We start from the raw sequence: 24,428 nt of genomic DNA on the forward strand, positions 1-24,428 counted from the left end.
ATTTACACACTAAAACTACTGCGATCACTTGACAGAATGTTTCTCCAAATGTTTAACACTCTTGATTCCTGAGAGTTATCCTAAAGCAACCTGGTTTTTTTTTTGAGATGGAGTCTCGCTCTTGTTGCCCAGGCAGGAGCAGGAGTGCAATGGCATGATCTCGGCTCACCGCAACCTCTGCCTCCCGGGTTCAAGTGATTCTCCTGCCTCAGCCTCTTGAGTAGCTGGGATTACAGGCATGCGCCACCACACCCGGTTACTTTTGTATTTTTAGTAGAGACGGGGTGGGTTTCTCCATGTTGGCCAGGCTGGTCAGGAACTCCCGACCTCAGGTGATCCACTCACTTTGGTCTCTCAAAGTGCTGGGATTACAGCCGTGAGCCACTGTGCCCGGCCAAGTCAACCTGTTTTTAAAGACATAAGCACTGTGTTGAACCTATCCTTTAGATTAAAGTATACAGATCAATCTGTTCCAAAAGTGGCCTCAAGCTATTCATTGGATTTTAGTGTCTTTTTTTTTTTTAAAAGAGATGGTCTCGCTATGTTACCCATGCTAGACTCAAACAATCCTCCCACCTCAGGCTCCTGAGTAGTTGGGACTACAGGCACACACCTCACCTGGCTGGATTTTAGTGTTTGTCTTTCTTTTTGCTAATATACCATCACTGTACCTATTTATACAAGCCTATCATCACCCTGCACTACCTCAATAATATACCACTGGCTGGGAAGCATGTAGTTTAACTGCTACTAAAAAATACATTTTTAAGGTGTCAAGGGGCTGACATGCTTCTAAAAGTAAGTACATGAATTTCCCATGGACTTTTGCGATTTACAGGCCATTTTAACTTACTTCCTAATCCTAAGAGATGTTCTAGATGGTGTGGGGCTATGGGACAAGTATCAATGATTTGTCGTTTTTTTATGACGAACTTAAACTAAGTTTTAAGGTTTATTAAGTGTCTACCCAGTTCATGTGAACTATATATTAGGCTCTGAAAGGGAATCCTAAAAATTCTTAAGTTCTTTAGCACACTTAATACACAGAATACAATAATCATGATTATATATCATTTTTTAGTTAAAGGGTAATAAAATCTGGACTTGCAGGTACAAGAAAGTAAGTTATTACTGAAAGGGTTGAAGGTTGAGCAAAAGAAACAATATCATCAATAATTACTCAATCTCCATTCAAATTAGAAAATCAGAATTAGATAACTAAAATACTTCCAAAGCCTTTTAAGGCTTGCCATTAAAATTTTAGATGTGATACACAACATGACATCGTTTTAAAACCTGCAAATTGTGAGTAGTGACAGTTTGTCAAAGCATAAACATTTATAATAATAAATAACAAGCCATCTCCATAAAATCTTACTTCTGTATAACAAAACCACATCTTTCTACATTTCATATCTGCTGTAAAGGATGTTCTACAGTTTTTCTAAACGGACAACCAGGCCTGTCATCTATTAAAATTTCTAAAAGACTGCAAATATACTGCACAAGCACTAAAGAAAAATATACGACATAATAGTTCAAAGAGTACAGGCTCTAGCTGCAAGCTGCCTGGTTTCAAATTCCAGCCCCAGTACATCTCTGGGCCCTTGTCTCATTTACAAAACAAAAGAAACAATAGTTCCTATGGTTTTATGGGGAGTAGATACATTAACAGATGAAAAGTATTTTTGGTAGTACCTGGCAAATAGTAAACACTAAATATTAACTATTATTACTGAGTGCTTCCTTTTGCAGAATGAGAAATTCTTTGATTATGCAAATATAATTTCCTCCAATAACTTAAACTTTCTAAGTGTTTTCAAAAAGCAGGGTGCAGTGGCTCAATCCTGTAATCCCAACACTTTAGGAGGCTGAGATGGGAGGATCACTTGAGGCCAGAGGTTCAAGACCAGCCTGGGCAAAATCAGAAGACCCTATCTCTAAAAAACTAATTTTCTTTTTTTTAAAAGCAGGGCAGATACACAGACTGGAAATTATAAACACAGTGAGACAAACTCAATAACAACTGTATTAACTAGCCATGATATATCGCACTTACTTCACTATATTATGGTAGATATGACATAGCCCACAAACATCTATAGTAATACGTCATGTCATTTATACAGAATTTCATTTATCTTTAGCAACCAGCTGTAAATTCTTCTGTGACAAAGTTAAGGTAGGAATTTGGTAAAGTCTCTTTTTTAGATTAATGCTGAGTTAAGAAATCATGAAAGCTGAACAGTAAAACTACTAATGAATTTGTATCTTGTGCTTTAGTCCTGCAGGTTTTCATCACTTCGGCTGCCCTGAAGGTTATTAGGTATAGGAGGAATAGGTCTCTGGAAAATAGGGGCATCTCAAAGGACATACCTTGGTATTAGGACACAATGGACAATTTTTGTCTGTCAAGGTAAATATGGGTAACCAGAATTTGGAGGTAACAGAAAAAAACACAGGGAGAGCTGACAAGGCAAGTTAAACAATGTCCCCTTTAATTTTACATGAACTTTCAAATCTTCATTACTTTCATTCCTCCCCTGTACTTAGGAAAACCCCACTCATGATTCTAAACCTAGCTTAACAATTACCTCCTCTAAATATTTCACAATACCATCAATTTGATTAATCCATACTCTCAAAGTACTTGGCCTGCAATTCATTATCCCTACTTTATGGAAGGTATTGTGAAGCTGTAAGAACAAGGGTGTTACAGCCAAACATCCTGATTCCTGAGCACCTGTATATGTTTTTGAAGCTCCAGAGCTGACTCATCTAGCTATACCACATAAAATGAAAAGCACATTTATGGACTAGATTTGTCACCAAGACTTTTCTTTAAAGTGCCAGATAGTAAATATTTTCAGCTTTCCCGGCTACATATAATCTTTGTTGCATATTCATTTTTTTAAACAATCATTTAAAAATGGAAAAACCATTCTGAGCTTGAGGGCTGTATAAAAACAGGCTGTAGGCTGGACTTGGCATACAGGCTACACTGCCTGCTGATTCCTAGATTTTGAATTATTGGAGCTATATACAGTAAAGGCAGGAACCAGATAAAGCAATCAACAGGACAATTCCTCCAATTATCAAGTTTTTAATAGCTTTTAGTTTTAAGTTCTGATAAGCACAAGTGGATTTATACTCATTAGCTTTCTTAAAGCTATTGCTTAAAATCAAATTTTGATCTAAATCAGGAATTCTAGAGAGAACTCTGAAGATAGAAGTACATAAACAAGAAGCTTTAGAAAGAATAGGAAGCCATGCACGGTGGCTCAACCCTGTAATCCCAGCACTTTGGGAGGCCAGGAGTTCGAGACCAGCCTGGCAACATCGTGAAACCCCGTCTCTACAAAAAATTAGTCAGGCGTGGTGGCATGCACCTGTGGACCCAGCTACTAGGGTGGCTGTGCCACGAGAATTGCTGAACCTGGGAGGTGGAGGTGGCAGTGAGTATCGATCGTGCCACTGTACCCCAGCCTGGGCAACAAAGCAAGACTCTGTCTCAAAAAAGAAGAAAGAATAATACGGCAGTCTCCCTTTATCTATGGTTTCTCTTTCTGCACGTGGTTTCAACTACCTGTTGTCAACCATAGTCTGAAAATATTAAATGGAAAATTCCAGAAGTAAACAACTCATAAATTTAAAATTGCATGCTGTTCTGAGTAGTGTGATGAAATCTCATGTCATCCTGCTCACTCCTGCCCGGGATGTGAATCATCCCTTTGTCCAGCATATCCACACTGTAGATGCTCCCAGAACCTTGGCCCATTAGTCACTAGCAGCCATCTTGGTTATCCTATCAACTGTTGCAGTATCATTGTGCTTGTGCCCAAGTACCCTTATGTGACTTAATAATGGCCCCAAAGCCCAGAAGTAGTAATGTTGGCAATTCAAACATGCCAAAGAGAAGCCATAAAGTGGGTTCTTTTAAGTGAAAGCTCTTTACTCAAGGAAAGAAAAAAATCGTATGTTGAGGTTTCTAAGATCTATAGTAAGAACAAATCTTCTATATGTGAAATTGTGAAGGGAAAAGAACTTTGTGCTGGCTCTGCTGTCAAACCTCAAACTGCGAAAGTTATGGCCACAGTGCAGGATAAGTGCATAGTTATCATGAAAAAGGCATAATTTGAGGGTGGGAAACGCGAACAGAAACATGTCCCAAATGACAGCAATCGGGCTTGGCATGATCTGCAGTTTCAGGCATACACTGGGGGTCTTGAAATGTACTCCTTTCAGGTAAGAGGTGACTACTGTAAAGAGAAAGCACTAAAAAAGGTTTCTTATATATTTATTACAACCTTAAATACAAAAATGAGGAGACATACCTCACCTCTCATGGAGTCAAGACTAAATGAGATGCAAGATGTGAAAGCACATGGTATATACACTTTGAATAGTTTCTTCCTTGCAGTTGCTAATAAATGCTTACTGAGTGGTACTTCCTGGAAGACCAGAGGACGTGTCTCATTTTTTTTTTCTCCCACTTAGTAAAATGCTCAGGTATAGAATAAGACAATCATTTTGAATGAGTGAGAATAATGAATCTACCACCAAACATATTAGTCACACAACAATGCCCAGCTTCATGGGTTCTCTATAGCATGCGTTCAACCTACATTACCTTAGTTTCATCTCTCATTGCTCTACTTCTGGGCACACAACTCTAACCACAAGTTAGTCAAAGGCACCCTGCCTTCCCTGTTCCTTATCTTTGTTCACACGTACAACTTTCCTCTCCATTCCCAAGGTCAACTTGAATTGGTAGTATTTCCACTTCTACCCAAAGCCTTTCCTCAAGAGGCATGAAGATTTTCCTTCTTTAGAAATCCTATAATGCTAAGTATCAAATGGCATTTGCTTGGAAAATATCTTCTGTAACCCTAACAGCACTTAGCATACTCCCAATTCACTGACTTGAGCAATCAAAAAGTGGTTACCTCAGAAATCAAAAGCCAGTGGGCAACAGAGCAAGAACCTCTCTCTACAAAAAATTTAAAAATTGCTAGCCACTTGGTGGCAGGATCACTTGAGCCCTGGAGTTCAAGGCTGCAGTGAGCCATGATCTCACCACTGTACTCTAGCCTGGGCAACAGAGTAAGACGTACGACTCTGTCTGAAAAATAAGTAAAGTACTGACCCCCATTTTAAGTCTCTTTCAAAATATCTTGAAAACTTTAGTGATTATAATAAAAATTATATGGCATTGAGGAAATAATGTTGAAAATACTCACAATGGCTAACATCTTGTTATTTAACCTAAGTGGAGACAAGACTGAGTCTTTTAACAAAATGGGGGGAAAATTAGGTAAGTTTTTTTAAAAAAAGAATAAAGAAAAAGCTGATTTCCAAATTGTCATGAGATTTAAAGATTCGAGTTTGCTACTTCTCTATATGCTGAGTGGTTCAATCAAGACCATCAACTATTTCAGATGTTCTAAAGGGGAACAAATAAAAATGAACAGCTGCCATTAATTTCAGATAGTACAATGTACTATAACCTAAATTTTTAAAGGATCAGTAATACAGAAGTTTCAAAAACGTGAAGGGGATTCTCCCTGTCTCTGATAACCATGAAGGTACAGAATCAGAGGAATGACATAAGCACTTTTTGAAGGAAGGCAAAAAAAATCTTGGGAAAGCAAGGCTTACCTATGATTTATAGGCAGCAGGGCTCTTGAAGGAGGGTCTCCAAAAAAGACGCCTGTCACAGAGCCAGAATTCTGTCCTCACAGCAGAAAGGTTGTACTGGGTGAACAGACGAACAAAATAAAAATTAGCTTAAAATACACTATTCTTTCAACAATTTGGCTGAGAAAACTCAGAATGCCAAGAGGAAATAATGTGCAAGTCTAGTTATACTTCACAGAAGATTATGAAAGCAAGTTTAAATGGGTTTTAGTATGGTGATTATTCAATTCTGCCTTCCAACAAAAGGTTTAAATGGTTTATATAGATTTTGCAATTCCTCTGATCAACGTGTGAGAGGAAGAGATAGTTTAGTTTTCTAAAACACAATGTGAAAGGACTAACAAAACTTTCACATTCACCTTACCACTACCAGATAATCCCTTGAATGGTCGAAATAGATAGTTTACCAAAAATTATAATGGAGTTTCTCTGACTTGGCAAACATTGTAGGATGGCTCACTGAACCACCCACTTTTGATCTGCCTTCCTCTTATAAAGGTAGGAAAGCTGACACCTAGATCTCAGGGCTTCTCTTGCAGTTAGGTGGGCAGACAACAAAGTGCTGGCTGATGCCATGTATATGGAGATCTCTGGTAAAAGGCATCCCATTCAGGGAAAAAAGCCAAAACATCACTAGAAGAAAACCTTTTGCTCTTCCTTATCTGGAACATGAATACAATGTCTAAAGGTAAAACCACCACCTTGTGATCATGAAGTTAATTGCCATATACTAAAGATGAGAGATCAGGAAAGGACGGTACCCACATCCTCAATTCCTTTCTTGAACTGCTGTACTGGCCCTAGAATTCCCTGTCTGTGGGCTTCTTGTCATGAAAGAAAAATAAACTCCTGTTTCGAACATTATTAGTAAGGCTGACAATTATTTCAGCAGAAAACATTCCTGATAACATATGGCAACATTCAGATAAATTCTAAATACTCGTAAAACTCCACAGTTTGTTTCATACTTTCGAGATACGTATGTGCTATAAAAACACTAGAAAATAAAAATTGAAGAAAGAGATATTAGGATAAGATGAAAAAGAAATAAAATACGCTTTTAAAGGGTCTAAAAGACTGTTAGAATTGTTTTCTCCAATATGTACTATTTCCCCCTTTTTTCTGTACTCTGCAGTAATTTCTCTATGCCTCAAGGTTAACACCTGTGAATAGCATGACCAAATGTGGTTTAACCTCAACGGCTCATTGATACGGTTTGGCTCTGTGTCCCCACCCAAATCTCACCTTGAATTGTAATAATCCCCACGTCATGGGAGGGACCCAGTGGGAGGTAACTGAATCACGAGGGTGGGTTTTTCTCATGCTGTTCTCATGACAGTGAAAAAGTCTCACCAGATCTGATGGTTTTATAAAAGGGAGTTGCCCTATACATACCCTCTTGCTTGCTGCCGCGTAAGATGTGTCTTTGCTCCTCATTCGCCTTCCACCATGATTGTGAGGCCACCCCAGCCATGTGGAACTGTGAGTCAACTAAACTCCTTTAAAATTACTCAGTCTTGGGTATGTCTTTATTAACAGCGTGAGAAAGGACTAATACACTCATTTTAGCAATCCTGCCCTGAAGAAGCTAATCCAACATAGGAACCAGCTGATTTTCATAATCAATTTAGAGAAAATAATCTTTTTCCTATTTCTCATCAAAAGAAAAAAAGAAAATCATCCACCACTTCCTTCCCAATTGCTCTCCTTTTACTGTTCTAAAAAGCCAATGTCCAAGAGACAAGCTAATAAGGAAATTCAAAATGGCTCTTTTATAAAGGGATTTCTTTCTGAAGTTACTCTCACAAAGAATACTCTTTTATTTAATTACAAGGAAAAGAACTGCAAAACTATTGTGACTCACTCACTGCATATCATAAAAACAGAGGTAGAGGTACAGGTACAGAAAACTCAAACAAGTGCTTTAGCAATTATCAGCTAATATGCTAAATCTGACATTTTCTTTTAAATTACTTTTGTAAAACTGTCATTTCAATTAACTATATGGATTTCAGTGATTTCATCTTAACACTGAATTTACTTATGAACACCTTAGTCTTCTACACATCTAAAGTTAAACATGAAACTAGGAGGAAAATAAATACAATTTAACCTCACATAATTAGCCAAAGGAGAACTATAAACTTACTCGGCTTGCATAAGATTTCTTACTTCAACAATGAATAGAGTATATTTGACTATACAGTTCAAAATCCTCATTTTACAGAGGAAACTGAACAAAGTAAAATCAATCTACCCAAATTCACAGTTATTTACTCCAAGAAAAACAGAACAAGAAGCTGATCTTAATGAATAAGAGTCTTTTATTTATCAAAGAAAAATCTGTGTCAGAAAATAAACAGAATATTAACTCACTAATTTCCTATCATAAAGAAATCTACAGGCAATCCAAAACTTTCGTGACTAACTTGCAACTTTTCTTTATGGCTTCTTAGAAAAGAGGTCCTTCCATAGTAATGACCAAAAATAGCTCCATTTATGAAGTTCCTAACATGGCTGACATTTAGAACTGAGTCTTCATAAAATGGAATAAGGAAAAACAAAGTTGCCACAGATACACTGTTCCTCCTGCCAGAACTTACCTTTCAAAGGCCTTTCACAGAAACTGAATCAGCAATAAAAAGCTGAAGACAGTGCTAAATTTAAAGCAACAATGCTTGTTGGAGAGACATTTATCAGGGAAAAAAAAAGGGGGGGAAACAATTTCTCAGTCCAAATTTTATTTTACATTTTATAAAATCTGTCAAGTACTAGCAAAGGCAGCAAAAAAATCCCTCTAATAAAATATGATATAGCTTTTATATTGTGTGATTTCATATACCTAATGTCTGAAAGCATTTTTACATTTTCTTCTCCCATGGATTTTCATCAATTGACCTGGGTTTCTAGTCACAGACCCTAGATTAGGGCACTACAGAAGGTAAAGGTTTGATTTATAGTGAGATGGTTCCACTTGTGATTATTATCCTGGAACCAATATGGGTATAAATCAGATATCATCTGCATACACCAAGTTCAACTACCTCTACAGAACTATGGGACAACAATTTAGAAAGCAAATTTTAAAAGTGAGTATAAAATGCTCTCGTTTTTGTTTTTTTTTTTTTGAGACGGAGTTTCGCTCGTTGCTCAGGCTGGAGAACAATGGTGCAATCTCAGCTCACTGCAACCTCTGCCTCCCGGGTTCAAGCAATTCTCCTGCCTCAGCCTTCCCGAGTAGCTGGGATTATCGGCATGCACCACCACGCCCAGCTAATTTTGTATTTTTAGTAGAGGCAGGGTTTCACCATGTTGGTGAGGCTGGTCTCGAACTCCTGACCTCAGGTGATCCACCCACCTTGGCCTCCCAAAGTGCTGGGATTACAGCCATGGGTCACCACGCCCGGCCTGCCCTCACTTTTTAACCTGTACCTAGTAATGACAAGAAGATTCAATCTAGAAGTTTTACTTGTCATAAAACATCATTTTAATTCTAATAATAATAGCAACTAATACTTACATACTATATGCACCAGGCACCGCTCTAAGTATTTTAAATAAAATCCTTTAATATGACCCTATGAGGCTAATACTATTATCACTCCCCATTTTACAGATGGGAAACTGATGTATAGTTTAAATAACTTGCTTATACTAATACAGTAATAATCCAATATAGAGGTCAGATTTGAACTCAGTTTCCAGAGCCCATGCTAACGTCTCTATGAAAAAATTAGACATTTATATTCTATGACAATGTTTCGTGCTTTAACTCTGCCCATAAAGAGAGTTTAGGAATCTGAATGGCACACAGTAGACACCAAATATTTCCTGAATGAAGATACTATCAGTTTAAAAATTTCCACTGTTATATATATACATACAAACAAACATGTTTTCCTCCCGGATATCCAATCCATAAAGACCTTAATGCTCAGATTACTTATTTTCTTTTGTGCCAAATATATATTAAGATATTTATGAAGCACCTACTAGATTCGTAACCCTCTTTCTTAAATGATGAAGCATTTCATACTTAGCTTTATAGAAGTCTTTATAAAATTTGACGCTAAAACAAGCATGAATTGTAAATAACTCAAGACATACATACATACTAAACACACACACATATCATATAATACCAGAGTTTACTATATCTTTATTCCTTCTAATTCAGTGGAGATGATTCCCTCCTTGTCTCGCCCCAGGGACATTTGACAATGTCTGAAGAACATTTTTGGTTGTCACAAGGGGGGCTTGGGAATATCACCCACAATTAAGAATCATCTGGTCCAAAATGTCAAGTTGACATTATCCAAGTCCCTAAATAAGGCAAGGTTGATTACCCAATCTATAGAGCAAGTTCCAACCTTTGAACGAAAACATCAAAGTTAAAATACAGTCTACCAAAACATCATTAACAATAATAGAAACCCATCTCCTGTACCAACTCTCCATGATCTACCTGACTGAAGAGGTTAACCCTCTTATTTAACTGCTTCAGCAGTTCTCTTCTTCATGAAGTTTCACTTTGGAAACTAAGAGTCTCAACTTTTACAAATACTCCCAAATAAAAGAAAATGACAGGTAATACAAAATTTATCCACTCATTATATAAACTTCAAATGCTGTTTATACTCACTACATAGTCCCCTAAAGGTTGAGGGGGGAAAAAAGGCCCTTAAGTCCCTTGCTTTTTCCGTAAAATAAAATGATCCAAGTCAATTATAAAGTATCAATATATTACGAAAAAAATCCTCGAAGAATCTGCTCCTATGTGGTCCTATTCAGGATATGCACCACTTCCGCTTCCCTTCCCATTTATCTACTCTAGTCTTCAACGTCCAGCTCAAGGCCCACTTCAAATCCAGTCCACACCAACCTCACTCTTTTCTGACTCATACTCTGACATGGTAATGAAACTAAAAGCTCTTTAAGGAAAAGAAATGGGTTCATACTTAATTATTTCTACATCTTCAGAATTAAAAACAACCAATAAGGAAGTGTTTTCTGGCTGTACCTTATAGCAGAAATATTTAACTCTCCCCATGGAAAGAAATGATTTAAAAATATAGTAAAATATTTTACCTCCTCTTCACTTTCTTTATCTTCATCATCTGAAGACTCTTCCTTGTTTTTCTTTTCATCTTCATCACTACTAGATTCATCTGACAGAATTTCAGGACATTTGGTTCGCTTAGCCTTCCTTGCCACTCCAGAACTGTTCCGTTCCTTTTTACTGCCTTTGCTACAAGTTTTTTTAGATTTCGGCAATGGCTGCATAAAAATTTATAAAGATAACACCAATGAGGTATAATATTTCAATCAATTCTCTTCTTGAAAACTTAACTCAATTTCTTATTCCTCTCTCAAGAAATTGTATTTACAAGCCCAGCAGCTTTACAGAGAATAATCTTTAACCGTGTCAGGTTAACCTAAAACTGTGTTACTAATACCATTTGTGTTCTAAACACCTAGCAAGACCCTTCTCAATTGTAGAGAAATATGTATTCTAGGTTCTGACATGGGACTAGAAGCTCAAGACACATTATGTTAAGCTCCAACGGCTGTTAATACTTTGTCATGATAATATTTTAAGTTAGATTTGTAATTTATTTCATCCCTACAAGCATTAAAACCGTCACTGCCAACCCAGCACTTTGGGACACCGAGGTGGGCAGATCACGAGGTCAGGAGATCGAGACCATCCAGGCTAACACGGTGAAACCCCGTCTCTACTAAAAATACAAAAAATTAGCCGGGCGTGGTGGTGGGCACCTGTAGCCCCAGCTACTCGGGAGGCTAAGGCAGGAGAAAGGCGTGAACCCGGGAGGCAGAGTTTGCAGTGAGCCAAGATCGCGCCACTGCAGTCCAGCCTGGGCAACAGTGTGAGACTCCGTCTCAAAAAAACACAAAAAACAAAAAACAAAAAACTGTCACTGCCAAAGAAGCTCCTTGCGTTAGAAGGCCCAACACTCCAATCGAAGGAATGGGAGAAAAACCTTTTTTTTTTTTTTTTTTTTGAGACAGAGTCTCATTCTGTTGTGCAGTAGCTGGGATTACAAGTGTGCACCATCACGCCCAGCTAATTTTTGTATTTTTAGTAGAGACAGTGTTTCACCATGTTGGCCAGGCTGGTCTCAAACTCCTGACCTCAAGTGATCCACCCACCCTGGCCTCCCAAAGTCCTGGGATACAGGCGTGAGCCACCACGCCTGGCCCATAAAAAAAAAGTATAACTTTATTACCAATTATACATCCTGAATTTATGAATGAACTATATGGTTTATATTCATTACTTCTGGCCTCTACTTTCAACAATGTCAGGCTCATATTCTCACTGATGCCTATAAGTATACAATAAATGATAAGTATGTTAATTATGAAACTAAGAATATGCTGCTATTATTCTGATAATCAATTAAACCATGTATATTAAAAACAGAGATCACCTGATGAAAATGAGTTGATTATAGTAAACAATAAATTTAATTTTTAAGTGCTTTCTCAAGGAAGTTTTGCTAAATTCTAAAATTGAAAACCATAAAATTACCTAACATCAAGAATGTTAAAATGCACATTACAGAATTAATATTTATTTCTGGGATTGAGCATCTTTTATATTCTTTTATTTCTATCTTTGTTACTTTATTTTCTGCAATAAGCAGAAACATCAAGGTAAAATTCCATAACATAACCTTAAGGTATCCAATTGTGTAAATGTTTGTGATAACTTTAGGCAATATTTTTCTTGCAGAGACTAGAACGACAGGTCCTTTACCTCCCAGGAACCTCCAGTCTAGGGGTCACTGTCACCTACACAAAAATTAAGAAAAAGTGGCTTTGTATAATATGGTACTCTTGAGCTCTCTGCAAAGAAACCACAGGATAACCTAGATTGCTCCAACAACGTACCCTTCTAAAGGCACACTAGGAAACAGCAAAATTAGGTCACTCCAGGAACTTGAAGTTGGTGGATCAAAGACATTTCTCAGAGAAGATTCTCTATAAGAAATCGTGAATGCATACACATATCCTTGCTATGTGAGATACTACCATTAACAACTATTATCAGAACCTTAATCCATGTGGATAAATTCTTTGATAGCACCGTTTGGAGAAAAGGTAACTCTCACTGTCCAAGCTCTTACTACTTGTTACATGATCTCCAGGTCTCAAATGTATTAGAAAAACATAATATCCCTCACAATCTCAGCTCAGAAACCAGACACAGGTAGCAAGGATGTAATCTGTATATCGAATTATTAGTATGAGGACTGAAACAGGTTCTGGATAAATCTATTCAGGAAAGTGAAAAGATGTTAAGTTATTCAAGCAGCCAATAAAAAAAAAAATGCAATTCCCAAAAGTAAACGAGGAGTTTTAAAACCAAAATCCAAAAAGTAGTAATATACAAATGCCTTAGAGTTTTCCTATACTACTCCAAAAATAGTTAAATCTATTAATCAAAATCCAGTGTCAATAGCATTATCTCTTTTTGGAAACAAAATCTGATTAACAAATAAAATAAGGTAAAGTACAATAGAAGGATAGGAAAGCAATCAATGATTAATGTTGTGTTCATTAAACAATTGAGAAATTGTTAAAGAGGAGAAAAAGGAAACTTCTTGTAGCATAGAAAATAGCTCTAGGCCAGACATGGTGGCTCATGCCTGTAATCCCAACACTTTGGGAGGCCAAGGTGAGAGGATCACATGAGCTCAGGAGTTTGTGACCATCTTGGACAATATAGTGAGCCCTTGTCTCTAAGAAAATGTAAAATTTAGCCACACATGGTAGCATACACCTATAGTCCCAGTTACTTGGGTGGCTGAGGTGAGAGGATCACCTGAGCCCAGGAGGTCAAGGTTGCATTGAGCCATGATCGTACCACAACACTCCAGTCTAGGCAACAGAGTAAAACGCTGTCTCCAAAAAAAAAAAAAAAAAAAGAAGAAGAAAATAGCCTGAGCTCGATACTATCAGATTAAGGAGTAATCATCACAGAATCACATATGAAAAACTGACATAAGAGTTAAGATTCTATATGACAAGAAAAAACAGATTCTCACAGTGTGGTTCAAGGACTTTGGGGCTTCCTGAGACCTTTTTCGGAGTCTCCGAGGTAGAAACTATTTTCATAATAATAGCAACACTATTTATCTGCTCTTTTCACTGTGTTGACATTTGTACTAATTGCAAAAGCAAAGGAAAGCAAAGGTGGGTAAAACTGATGGCACCTTAGTACTAATCAAGGAAGCAACATATATTAGTCATTGTATTCCTCACAACCACACACCAGCAGAAACAAACAAAAAAGGCAAATGGTTTCACTTAATAATGTCCTTGATAAAACAATACTGTGTTAACTCTCAAGTACATGTCTTTCTAATATCTGTGACAAAATGGAAGATATACATAAATACGGCTACAAGTGAAGTTCAATGGTTTTCTGAAGGAAAAGCATTTGTGTATCTGAGTTGTGAGCTAAACACGCTCCAAGCTCCTTTTTCATAGAACCCCACATTTTTTTTTTTTTTGAGACAGTCTCGCTCTGTTGCCCAGGCTGGAGTGCAGCAGCACGATCTCGGCTTACTGCAAGCTTCACCTCCCAGAGAACACCACTTTTTAAAAGAACAAATATGGCTAACTCAGACTTAGGTATTTGATAGAGATGTTTTCAAACATGAACAAGGTGAGCTTGTCACTTCAAGGAAAACTGACAGCATTTATCGCCAATGATAAACGTTATGATTTCAAGTGGGAACTAGAATTCTAGAAAATTCACATCTACTACTGTGAACTTGATAGTTTACCAAGGCCTAAGTAATTTTTCTGATGAGATGGTATTTATATTAATGAGCATGATTTAATGACAGTGTTCAATAAAACGTCAACATTTGGAAGACATAATTCAGGGAACCAATATTTACAAGCGGTAAATGCATGTTACAAAACTATACATACAAGACCCAAGTTAATTAACCTGGTTTCAGACCTACATTAAACATTACAACTAATCTTTAGGAAACTACAACTTATGTAGAGTTTTGGTATTGTATGGTATCAAAAAGAGAATATACACAATTATCTAAAAAGACTTTAAAAATATTCTTTTTATGTGAGGCTCAGTTTTCTTCATATACTTATTATTTTGAGACAGGATCTCATTCTGTCACCTAGGATGGAATGCAGTGGCATGAATATAGCTCAGTGCAGCACTGACCTCCTGAGTTCAGGCTTCCACCTCAGCCTCCCAAGTGGCTGGGATTACAGGAGCGTGCCTCAGCGCCTGGCTAATTTCTTCTTGAGACAGTCTCACTCTGTCACCCAGGCTGGTCTTGAACTCCTGAGCTCAAGTGATCCACCTGCCTCGGCCTCCCAAAGGGCAGGGATTACAGGCATAAGCTACTGCATCAGGCCCTTCATAGATTTTAAACAAAACAATACATTGCAAAAGACTGAATGCGGCCAGGCACGGTAGCTCACGCCTGTAATCCCAGCACTCTGGGAGGCCGAGGCGGTCAGATCACCTGAGGTCAGGAGTTCGAGACCAGCCTGGCCAACATGGCAAAACCCCGTCTCTATTAAAAAGACAAAAATTAGCTAGGTATGGTGGCACACGCCTATAATCCCAGCTACTGTAGAGACTGAGGCAGAAGAATCGCTTGAACCTGGGAGACAGTGGTTGCAGTGAGCAGAGATTGTGCCACTGCACTCTAGCCTGGGCAACAGAGTGAGAATCTGTCTCAAAACAACAGTAACAACAACAACAACACAAAAAGACTGAATGCAGAAGCAAATGGTAATCAAGCTGTTTTCTCTTAAGCCAGACATTAAACAGATGTACAAAAACATAAAATGCCACTCTTTCATTCTTTTGAAAAGTTACTTTTCCTAGAAAATATTATTTTTAACATTTTAAAATAAAAATTTTTCAGTTCTAATGTCAAATACAGTGAAGATCAAAATAACTCATATTAAAAAAAGCTCTTGGGGTCCTCACTAGTTTTTTAAGAGGGCAACAGTACCCTGAAACCAATAAATTGGAAAACCACTGAGAAAAAGATAAATATAAAAATATCTGTCATAACAACCTAGTAAATTGCTTCTGAGGAAATAGTGATCACCTTGTCTCACACTAAATCCTTAAAAAGTACAAGTATAGCTATAGTAAAAGTTAGAAAATAAGAAGTATTTTGTCTTTAAATAAGCCAATTTAAAACACCAAAAATCATCATACCCCTTGCGTTTGTAGTTGTATAACAAAAGTTTACACTTTAACTGCTGTTTATCTGTCCTCGTGCAGCTAAGGGTAATAAGGACCAAGGGCGGGCCAAAACGAAGTCCTAGAGCTATTTTCTGGTTTTGATTAATGCCATCTCCCATCAGAGATGGCATTCCCCTGAACTCCTAGGCCTGCTAGGTCTCTCACACTTCCTTTCCTGTCAAGATGGGGAAGAATATAAAAACATTTGCTGACAGACCTAAACCACACTAAAAAGGCAAGGTCATGTAACACTTCAACAGACATTTTAAGTCACCTATGTCATTCGTTACCATTAAATAATTAGGGCAAACCTACTAGCTTTTAGGAAGAGTGAGAAAACTGTAAGGCCATTTTACTTCCCTGTCCGGCTCCTGGGCTCTGCTGCGGATTCTGGAAACCCAATATAGGAAACTTGTAAGAGTTAGCTTTTAAATGTCACTTTTTAATACTTTATTCCAGGATCTAGGAAAACATCCAGTTCTAATATACTCCCTATTTTGTCTTCACTTGATTACAGGTTGCACCCCTTCCCTCCAGCCTTGCACCTCATCCTCAGCCCAACCTCTTCCTATTCTTCCAGTGTCTTCTAGATACCTAACCCTGACTACTAGTACTTTCTGTCCCTTCTGACATTAATTCACTATTCTTAACCTTATATCCCTTGTATCTGATTTTCCGAAGCAACATATCCCTATGGCATCTATATTATTTCTATCAGGAAATTATTGCAGATACGTCAACAGAAGGTATATTCTTTGAATGTAGATATGAACGAATACTGACGGCAATGCTGTTATTAATCAATTTTTGTTTCATATAAAGAGGCTATGAATAACTGATTTATGAAAAAAATAAAAATTGATCCTCACTTTGCCAGAAGGCTTTGGATGCATTAAGAAATTCAAGATCCTCTTCACTAGTTCACTATTTACACCTGATCTCTCCAAATCAAGAACCTCACAGATGCTCTTTAACATGGCATTTCTAAATCTGAAACAGAAAATGGAAGAAACCAAGGTGTTAATATAGGAAAGCTTACAAATGTTCTCCACAATATAAAGGGAAAGCCAACCAAATTGGCTCAGTTACATACATTTAAAAAAGTGGCCAATGCTTCTATGAATCTTTTTTCTTTTTTTTTTTTGAGACAGTTTCGCTCTTGTTGCCCAGGCTGGAGTGCAATGGCCCAATCTTGGCTCACCGCAACCTCCGCCTCCCAGGTTCAAGCGATTCTCCTGCCTCAGCCTCCCAAGTAGCTGGGATTACAGGCATGCGCCACCACGGCCGGCTAATTTTGTATCTTTAGTGGAGACGGGGTTTCTCCATGTTGGTCAGGCTGGTCTCAAACTCCTGACCTCAGGTGATACGCCCGCCTCAGCCTCCCAAAGTGCTGGGATTACAGGTGTGAGCCACTGTGCCTGGCCCGAATGTGATTTAACATTAAAAAATAAACTTAAAGCATATTGATCAAAATACAGTATTTATAAAAATAACTTACTTTTTCAACATTTCTTCCTTCTTTTTATATTGGACACTTCCTTTTTCAAATGGAAAGCCACTGAACTGACCCACATTCTTCTTTAATGAGGACACCTGAAAATGTTCCTTATTATTAATGGTATTTATTACCCAGTAATGTACACAAGAATAAATTCAAAGCCAATTCGAAGTCAACATCTTTATTTTCATACCTGTCTGTAAGTTACAATACTGGCTGAACAGTCAACCAATTCAATATGGGTTCAATATTCAACATTTCTTATTCAAAACTGAAAAATGTATTTGTCATTAACATATTAACATTATAAAAATCCTACAAACTTAAGTCTCTGAAAAGAACAATTTGAACAAATTTTCACTGGGGAGTTTTTACCACAACCTAAAGTTACCTGACAGTACCAGGGGATGTGGAAAGTTACTATTTAAAAATATATCCTTTTCATAAGTAATAAAGTTACTAGTAATTCTTCTTTTCCAAATCAAGAAGGACTTTATTCTTTCAAAGTAAAGAATAGCAAGTACCACAAAAAGCTAATACCGTTCACTAGTTATGGGACTTGTGTAAATTAAATTGGTTTAAGGATTAAATGAGATTAACAGACTCACTGAAAATAAATTATGTCATGCATCAGACATTCTATTCTACTTCAGACATTCTAACACCCAACTTTACTTTGCCCACGTACAACCTAAAGCAGTTCCCTCGATTATATAATATACTAAGTCATATGTACAGTATAATAACAATCCTTTAGCAAAGAACTATCATCCAATTTATCAGGTATTTGCTAAAAATGAGATACAATTACACCAAATTCACTTTGTATGAGATTTGTTATGAGATACAAATGATTTTGTCTCTCATTTGTATGAGATACAAATGATTTTGTCTCTCATTTGTATGAGATACAAATGAGATCATATGTATGATCTCATACAAATCATACATATGATTTGTACGAGATACAAATCATACCGACATTCACTTATTCTGAATGTCGAGAAAATCCAAAAACATGAATTTCTTTCAATACATTTAAAGGTCACTAAAACCATTACAATTTGGATTTCGTAATTTGAAATTTCAGTTTGGAATAAAAACTACTACAGGAGAAAGAGCCCTAGAGCTGGGCATACTGGCTCACACCTGTAATCCCAACGCTTTGGGAGGCCAAGGTGGGAGGACTGCTTGAGCTCAGGAGTTCAAGACCAGCCTGGGCACATGGCAAAACCCTGCCTCTACAAAAAGTAAAACAATTAGCCAGACACGGTATGGTGGCATGCACCTGTGGTCCCAGCTACTTGGGAGGCTTAAGCGGGAGGAACACTTGAGCCCAGGAGGTTGAGGCTGCAGTGAGCCATGTATTGCACACTGTACTCCAGCCTGGGTGACAAAGTGAGACCATGTCTTAAAAGAAAGAAAAAAAAAAGAAAAAGAAAAAGAAAAAAGAAGACAGAGCCCTGGATATTACAATCCAATTGCTAATATCCAGCGATGTTTCCTGTGATAAATCATTTAATAAGTATATATCTCAGTCTGCTCAGTCATAAAGTGTGGAAATTGAACTAGTGGATCACTAACATTTACAGAAACTGATTCCATTGTGAAGTAATATACAAGTAGGTTTAAAGTGTAAAAAGGTCTTACAGTGCCTGGCCTGTTGTAAAGCAGTTTATGTAGATTTCTAAGTTCATCAGTTTTCTTCTTACTTAGAAAAAAATGTATCCTCTCAATTTCACAAAGTTTCTGCCCCTTTCCTGGGGAAAAAAAAAAATCACAATTAAATACCCATGGCTTACTAATACATTTACAAAGTTAATTTAATGGGAATTATTTTCACAGCATAATTTACATGTAACTCTGCTCTTACAGAGCAAATTAAATAAAATTATACCAAAAGTATAAAACACTACCTTGCTGATACTAAGCTACAAACCATCATTTTCACAAATTTAGGCACTTTCACCACAAAATGAAAGAAAGCTAGAATAAACTTACCTTGTGCAATTGTAAATGGCTCTCTCTGTAAGGAAGAGACTTGCATTGTCAACCTCTCTACTTTTTTCTTTTCCCTCTTGCCTTCCACGATGAGACTCTTTTCTAGAAATTAATTTAGTATTTCTTAATTAACAAAAAGCTTAAACATTGTATTAACTTTATTAGATAAACATGTAGAACAAAGTCCCCAAAACCTAATACTTTATTCTTCTTCTGAGCATGGTTTTGGAAAGCAAATGACATAAAAGAGGAAAACACTTGATTAGTTAATAGAGCACCATGAAAATTTTTTCAGAGTAACATTTTACTCACCTGGCACTCACAGGGACTCAGTTAAAAAAAAATAATCAGAAAGCAAACTAATTTTTATCCAACTAAAATTATTGCCATTACAGTCCAGTCACTTCGTTTGTGAAAAAAATCTAGCTCTGTTTAATCTTTGGACATAATTCTATTTAATAATTGAGATTCAGTTTGCTGTACTTCAGGAATAATCAAATTTAGACTGGGAGATTAAGAACTTCAAAAGATATATAGAGAACAATAACAATTTAGTAAACTGACAAAAGAAACACAAATAAAGACTTCCAGGCAGAACAGCCTGAAGTACGTGGATAGGATAAAACTCTCCAAGTTTACATTTAATGCAATCAACTGGGAGAGCATTACTTTGTAGTTTATGAATAACATTCCTAATGATGACCATAAATCACTCAAAGTTAAATTGTTTAGTCACAAAAATCTACGGTGAGGTGCGGTGGCTCATGCCTGTAATCCCAGCACTTTGGGAGGCTGAGGCGGGCGGATAACGAGGTCAGGAGATCAAGACCATCCCGGCTAACTCAGTCAGGAGATCGAGACCATCCTGGCTAACTCAGTCAGGAGATCAAGACCATCCTGGCTAACGTGGTGAAACCCCATCTCTACTAAAAAATACAAAAAATTAGCCAGGTGTGGTGGCTGGCGCCTGTAGTCCCAGCTACTTGGGAGGCTGAGGCAGGAGAAAGGCGTGAACCCAGGAGGCGGAGCTTGCAGTGAGCCGAGATCGCGCCACTGCACTTCAGCCTGGGCGACACAGCAAGACTCCGTCTCAAAAAAAAAAAAAAAAAAAAAATCTAGAAAACAGGTAGCATATACTTCAAAATTCAAAACATTAAGCTCCATTTATCTAAAATAAAATCATTTTTTGAATGAAATAAAGTCAGATAAAAGAATACTATATATTGCTCGAGGTTCTGCCATTTATTTAATGCCTGTGTTGTGCAGCTGCACTCAATACTAAGAGGGGATAAATGGATGATAAAAACTGCGTATCTTTTGAAAAAGATGCTACTAAAGAAATGAGACATAAATATACGCCAATATAAAAGATAACAAAACATCTTAAGAAAGATACACAAATAAATTGCTGTGCACTGAGGAGGAATTGATTATTTTGGGACTAGAGAAAAAGGAACAAAGCACGTGTGCTGGCTTTTAAAGACAGCTTAGATTTAGTAATGTAAGGATTCGCACAGAAAGAATACTTCAGGAGAAAGGGCTATCAACAGGTATATTCTGGCCATGTTGTACAGAATGAAGACCAAACACACTAAAACAACCCCTACTATCACTCAACTTCATCAACTTAGTGATTTAAACCATTTGCTTGTCTCTGATTACCAACTACAAGCTAATGACTTCCCAGTCAATCTCCAAGCCACAACTTTCATCTGAGATTCATATTAACTAATATTGCCTCAGTATCTGTGAGGGATTGGTTCCAGGACGCCCCTCAGATGCCAAAATCCATGGATGCTCAAGTCCCATATTTTTAAAAAAAATGGTGTAGTAGTTACATATAACCTATGACCATCTTCCCATATACTTTATATCATCTGTAATTACTCATAATGACTAATACAACTTAACTGATATGTAAATAGTTGTTATACTGTATGGTTTAGGAATAAAAAAATCTGTACATGTTCAGTACAGATGCAACCATCCATTTTTACCAATTTGTGGTTGATTGAATCCACAGATGAGGAACCCACAGATATGGAGAGCCAACAGTATATGCCTGTCTGTCATCTGGACAGCTACAATTCATGTCCTACAGGCACCTAAACTCAAAATATTCAAAAGAAAAATCATAATCATCTCCAAACTTGCTCACTTTGTGAATTTTTTTCAAAAAACATTAATACCATCCACCCACCTGCCAAAGACAGAAACCTAAGAGTCATCTTTTACTAGTCATTTCTCTCACTTCCCTTTTCCCCAAAATCACTGCCAATTTTGGCTAATCTGACCCCTTTCTTAGGACAGACTTCAGAGGATATATGAGAAAGCCTGGGTGCCTGGGCAGAAGCCTCCTGCAGGGGTGGAACTCTCACAGAAAACTGCTACTCAGGGCCAGGCGTGGTGGCTCATTCCTGTAATCCAGGCCTTTTGGGAGGCAGAGACGGGCAGGTCACTTGAGCTAAGGAGTCTGAGACCAGCCTGGGCAACATGGTAAAACCCTGCCTCTACAAAAAATACAGAAAGTACCCGGGCATGGTGGCGCATGCCTGTGGTTCCTGAGGTGAGAGGATTGCTTGAGCCTGGGAGGCAGAGTTTGCAGTGAGCTGAGATCATGTTACTGCACTCCAGCCTGGGTGACAAGTGAGACCTTGTCTCCAAAAAAAAAAAAAAAAAGAAAGAAAGAAAACCTCTACTAGGGCAGTGTGGAGTGGAAAGGGGAAATGGGGGGTGGACCCCTAGATTCACCACCAAGGCTCTATTGGCTAGTGGAGCTGTGGGAAGGGGGCTGCCACCTCCAAACTCCAGCATGGAAGAGCCACAAGCAGCTTGCATCCTGAGCTGCCCAAAGCCTTGGGACCCCTCACCCCTTGCACCAGCGTGCCCTGGATGCCAGACATGCAGTAAAAGGAGATAATTTTGGAGCTTTAAGATTTAAAGACTGCCCTGCTAGGATTCAGACTTGTAGGCCGGGCGCAGTGGCTTACGTCTGTAATCCTAAAACTCTGGGAGGCTGAGACGGGCGGATCACCTGAGGTCGGGAGTTTGAGACCAGCCTGACCAACATGGAGAAACCTTGTTTCTATTAAAAATACAAAATCAGCCAGCTGTGGTGGCATATGCCTGTAATCCCAGCTACTCGAGAGGCTGAGGCAGTAGAATCCCTTGAACCAGGAGGCGGAGGTTGCGGTTAGCCGAGGTCAGGCCACTGCACTCCAGCCTGGGCAACGAGAGCGAAACTCCGTTTCAAAAACAAACAAACAAACAAACACAGAAAAACAAAAACCAAACCAGACTGTGTGGGGCCTATTGTACCTTTCTTTCGGCCTTTCTCCCTTTTGGAATGGGAATTTTACCCAATGTCTGTACCATCATTGTATCTTGGGAGTAAATAACTTGTTTTTGATCTCACAGGCTCATAGGTGGAAGAAACTCATCTTCACATGAAACTTTGGACTTACAGACTTGGGACTTCTGTGTTAATGCTGAAACAAGACCGGACTTTGGGGGACTACTGCGAAGGCACAACTGAATCTTGAAATGTGAGAAACACATGAGAGTTGGGGGACCGGGGGTGCAATGATATGCTTTGGATGTTTGCCCCCTCCAAATTTCGTGTTGAAAAGTGATTTGCAATGTTGGAGGTGAGGCCTGGTAAGGTGATTAAATCATGGGGGCAGATCCCTCATGAATGGCATGGTAATCCGTGGTGGTGAGTGAGTTCTCTCAAGATTTGTTTAAAAGAGCGTGGCACCTCCCTCTACAACTTGCTCCCACTCCCAAATGAAATGCCTGCTCCCCCTTTGTCTTCTGCCATGACTGGAAGTTTCCTGAGGCTTTCACCAGAAGCAAATACTGGCGCCATGCTTCTTGTACTGTCTGCAGAACCACGAACCAATTAAACCTACTTTCTTTATAAACTACCCTGCCTCAAGTACTTCTTTATAACAACGCAAAAAAAAAAAAAAAAAAAAAAAAAGCCTAATACAGAAAATATTTCACTGTCTGGCTTCCATGATGCCTCAGTTCTAAAGTTAAATATTCAGGGTTAAGTAAAATTAAAACTTTCACAATTCTACTTGTCCCACAAACACCTCAAATTAGTAAAAAGAATAATAAATCACAGCTACAATAAAACTATTAGGGGATAAACTTTCTACAACATCATGTTTTAAAAAATAATTTGTCTAGAACAAAACATGGGATTCTTTCAACTACCAACTCTTCCCCAAGCATTACTGTGTTGGCCACTTACAGTATATTTACATGACTTCTCTAATTTTTTCCTGACATGAAGAAAATTCACCATTTCTTTGGCATCTCAACCCTGCCCCCACCAGAAGACTAAAATACAAACAAAAAATTGGAGAAAAAGTGCAGAGCCTCTTTGGCTAGCAGCGAGATAGTGCAGCCAATTTTGTTGTTGTATTAAAAATAATTTTAAAATAACATATTGTTAAGCAATAGTTTATGTGAAAACTTATATTTAAAAAGCCATGCTTTACTTAAATATGCCCTTCTTAGGGCACATACCACTTTAAACAAACAAAAGGCACACCTTGTAATCTTAACCCAGATTGTGACCACAGGCTGGTTGAGGCTTAAAAAAAAAATCCGGGTTTAGGAAGAGCGCTTCAACCTCTTCCCAAGTGTGGCTGAGTCGTAAACATATACGAAATAACCCCAGACTAAGCTAATATCAAAGAATGCTAAGAGATGCGACTCGGATTTTTAAATGTTTGGCAACATGTCAAGAAGCGGGTACACCTGAAACAGACGCTGCATGCATCCTGGATAAACTGCCGCAGCACACTCCTCTATTCAGTCAAGTTTCCGTTTCACACCTCCAGTCAAATCAGGGCTCATATCGCCCTCCCTTAAAACAGACACAGGTTCGAAACCGAGACAGTGCTGGGCTCACATTTAACTTTCTTTCAGAGTTCACTTTCTTCATTTTTA

The 24,428-nt window shown here is 38.0% G+C and overlaps 1 protein-coding gene across 1 annotated transcript in view; it reads right to left on the minus strand.

The window, feature by feature from the left end:
- DEK (DEK proto-oncogene) overlaps nucleotides 1-24,428 on the minus strand; it is a 39,998-nt gene that overhangs the window by 14,631 nt on the left and 939 nt on the right. The window contains exons 3-7 of the mRNA XM_008976786.4: nucleotides 19,467-19,568; nucleotides 19,116-19,225; nucleotides 17,466-17,560; nucleotides 16,837-16,957; nucleotides 10,786-10,974 (exon numbers count right to left, since the gene is read on the minus strand). Coding sequence (XP_008975034.1) covers nucleotides 10,786-10,974; nucleotides 16,837-16,957; nucleotides 17,466-17,560; nucleotides 19,116-19,225; nucleotides 19,467-19,568 — 617 coding nt within the window. The remainder of the gene's footprint in view (nucleotides 1-10,785; nucleotides 10,975-16,836; nucleotides 16,958-17,465; nucleotides 17,561-19,115; nucleotides 19,226-19,466; nucleotides 19,569-24,428) is intronic.

The sequence above is a fragment of the Pan paniscus genome, chromosome 5 (assembly GCF_029289425.2).
Source record: "Pan paniscus chromosome 5, NHGRI_mPanPan1-v2.0_pri, whole genome shotgun sequence".
Taxonomy (NCBI): domain Eukaryota; kingdom Metazoa; phylum Chordata; class Mammalia; order Primates; family Hominidae; genus Pan; species Pan paniscus.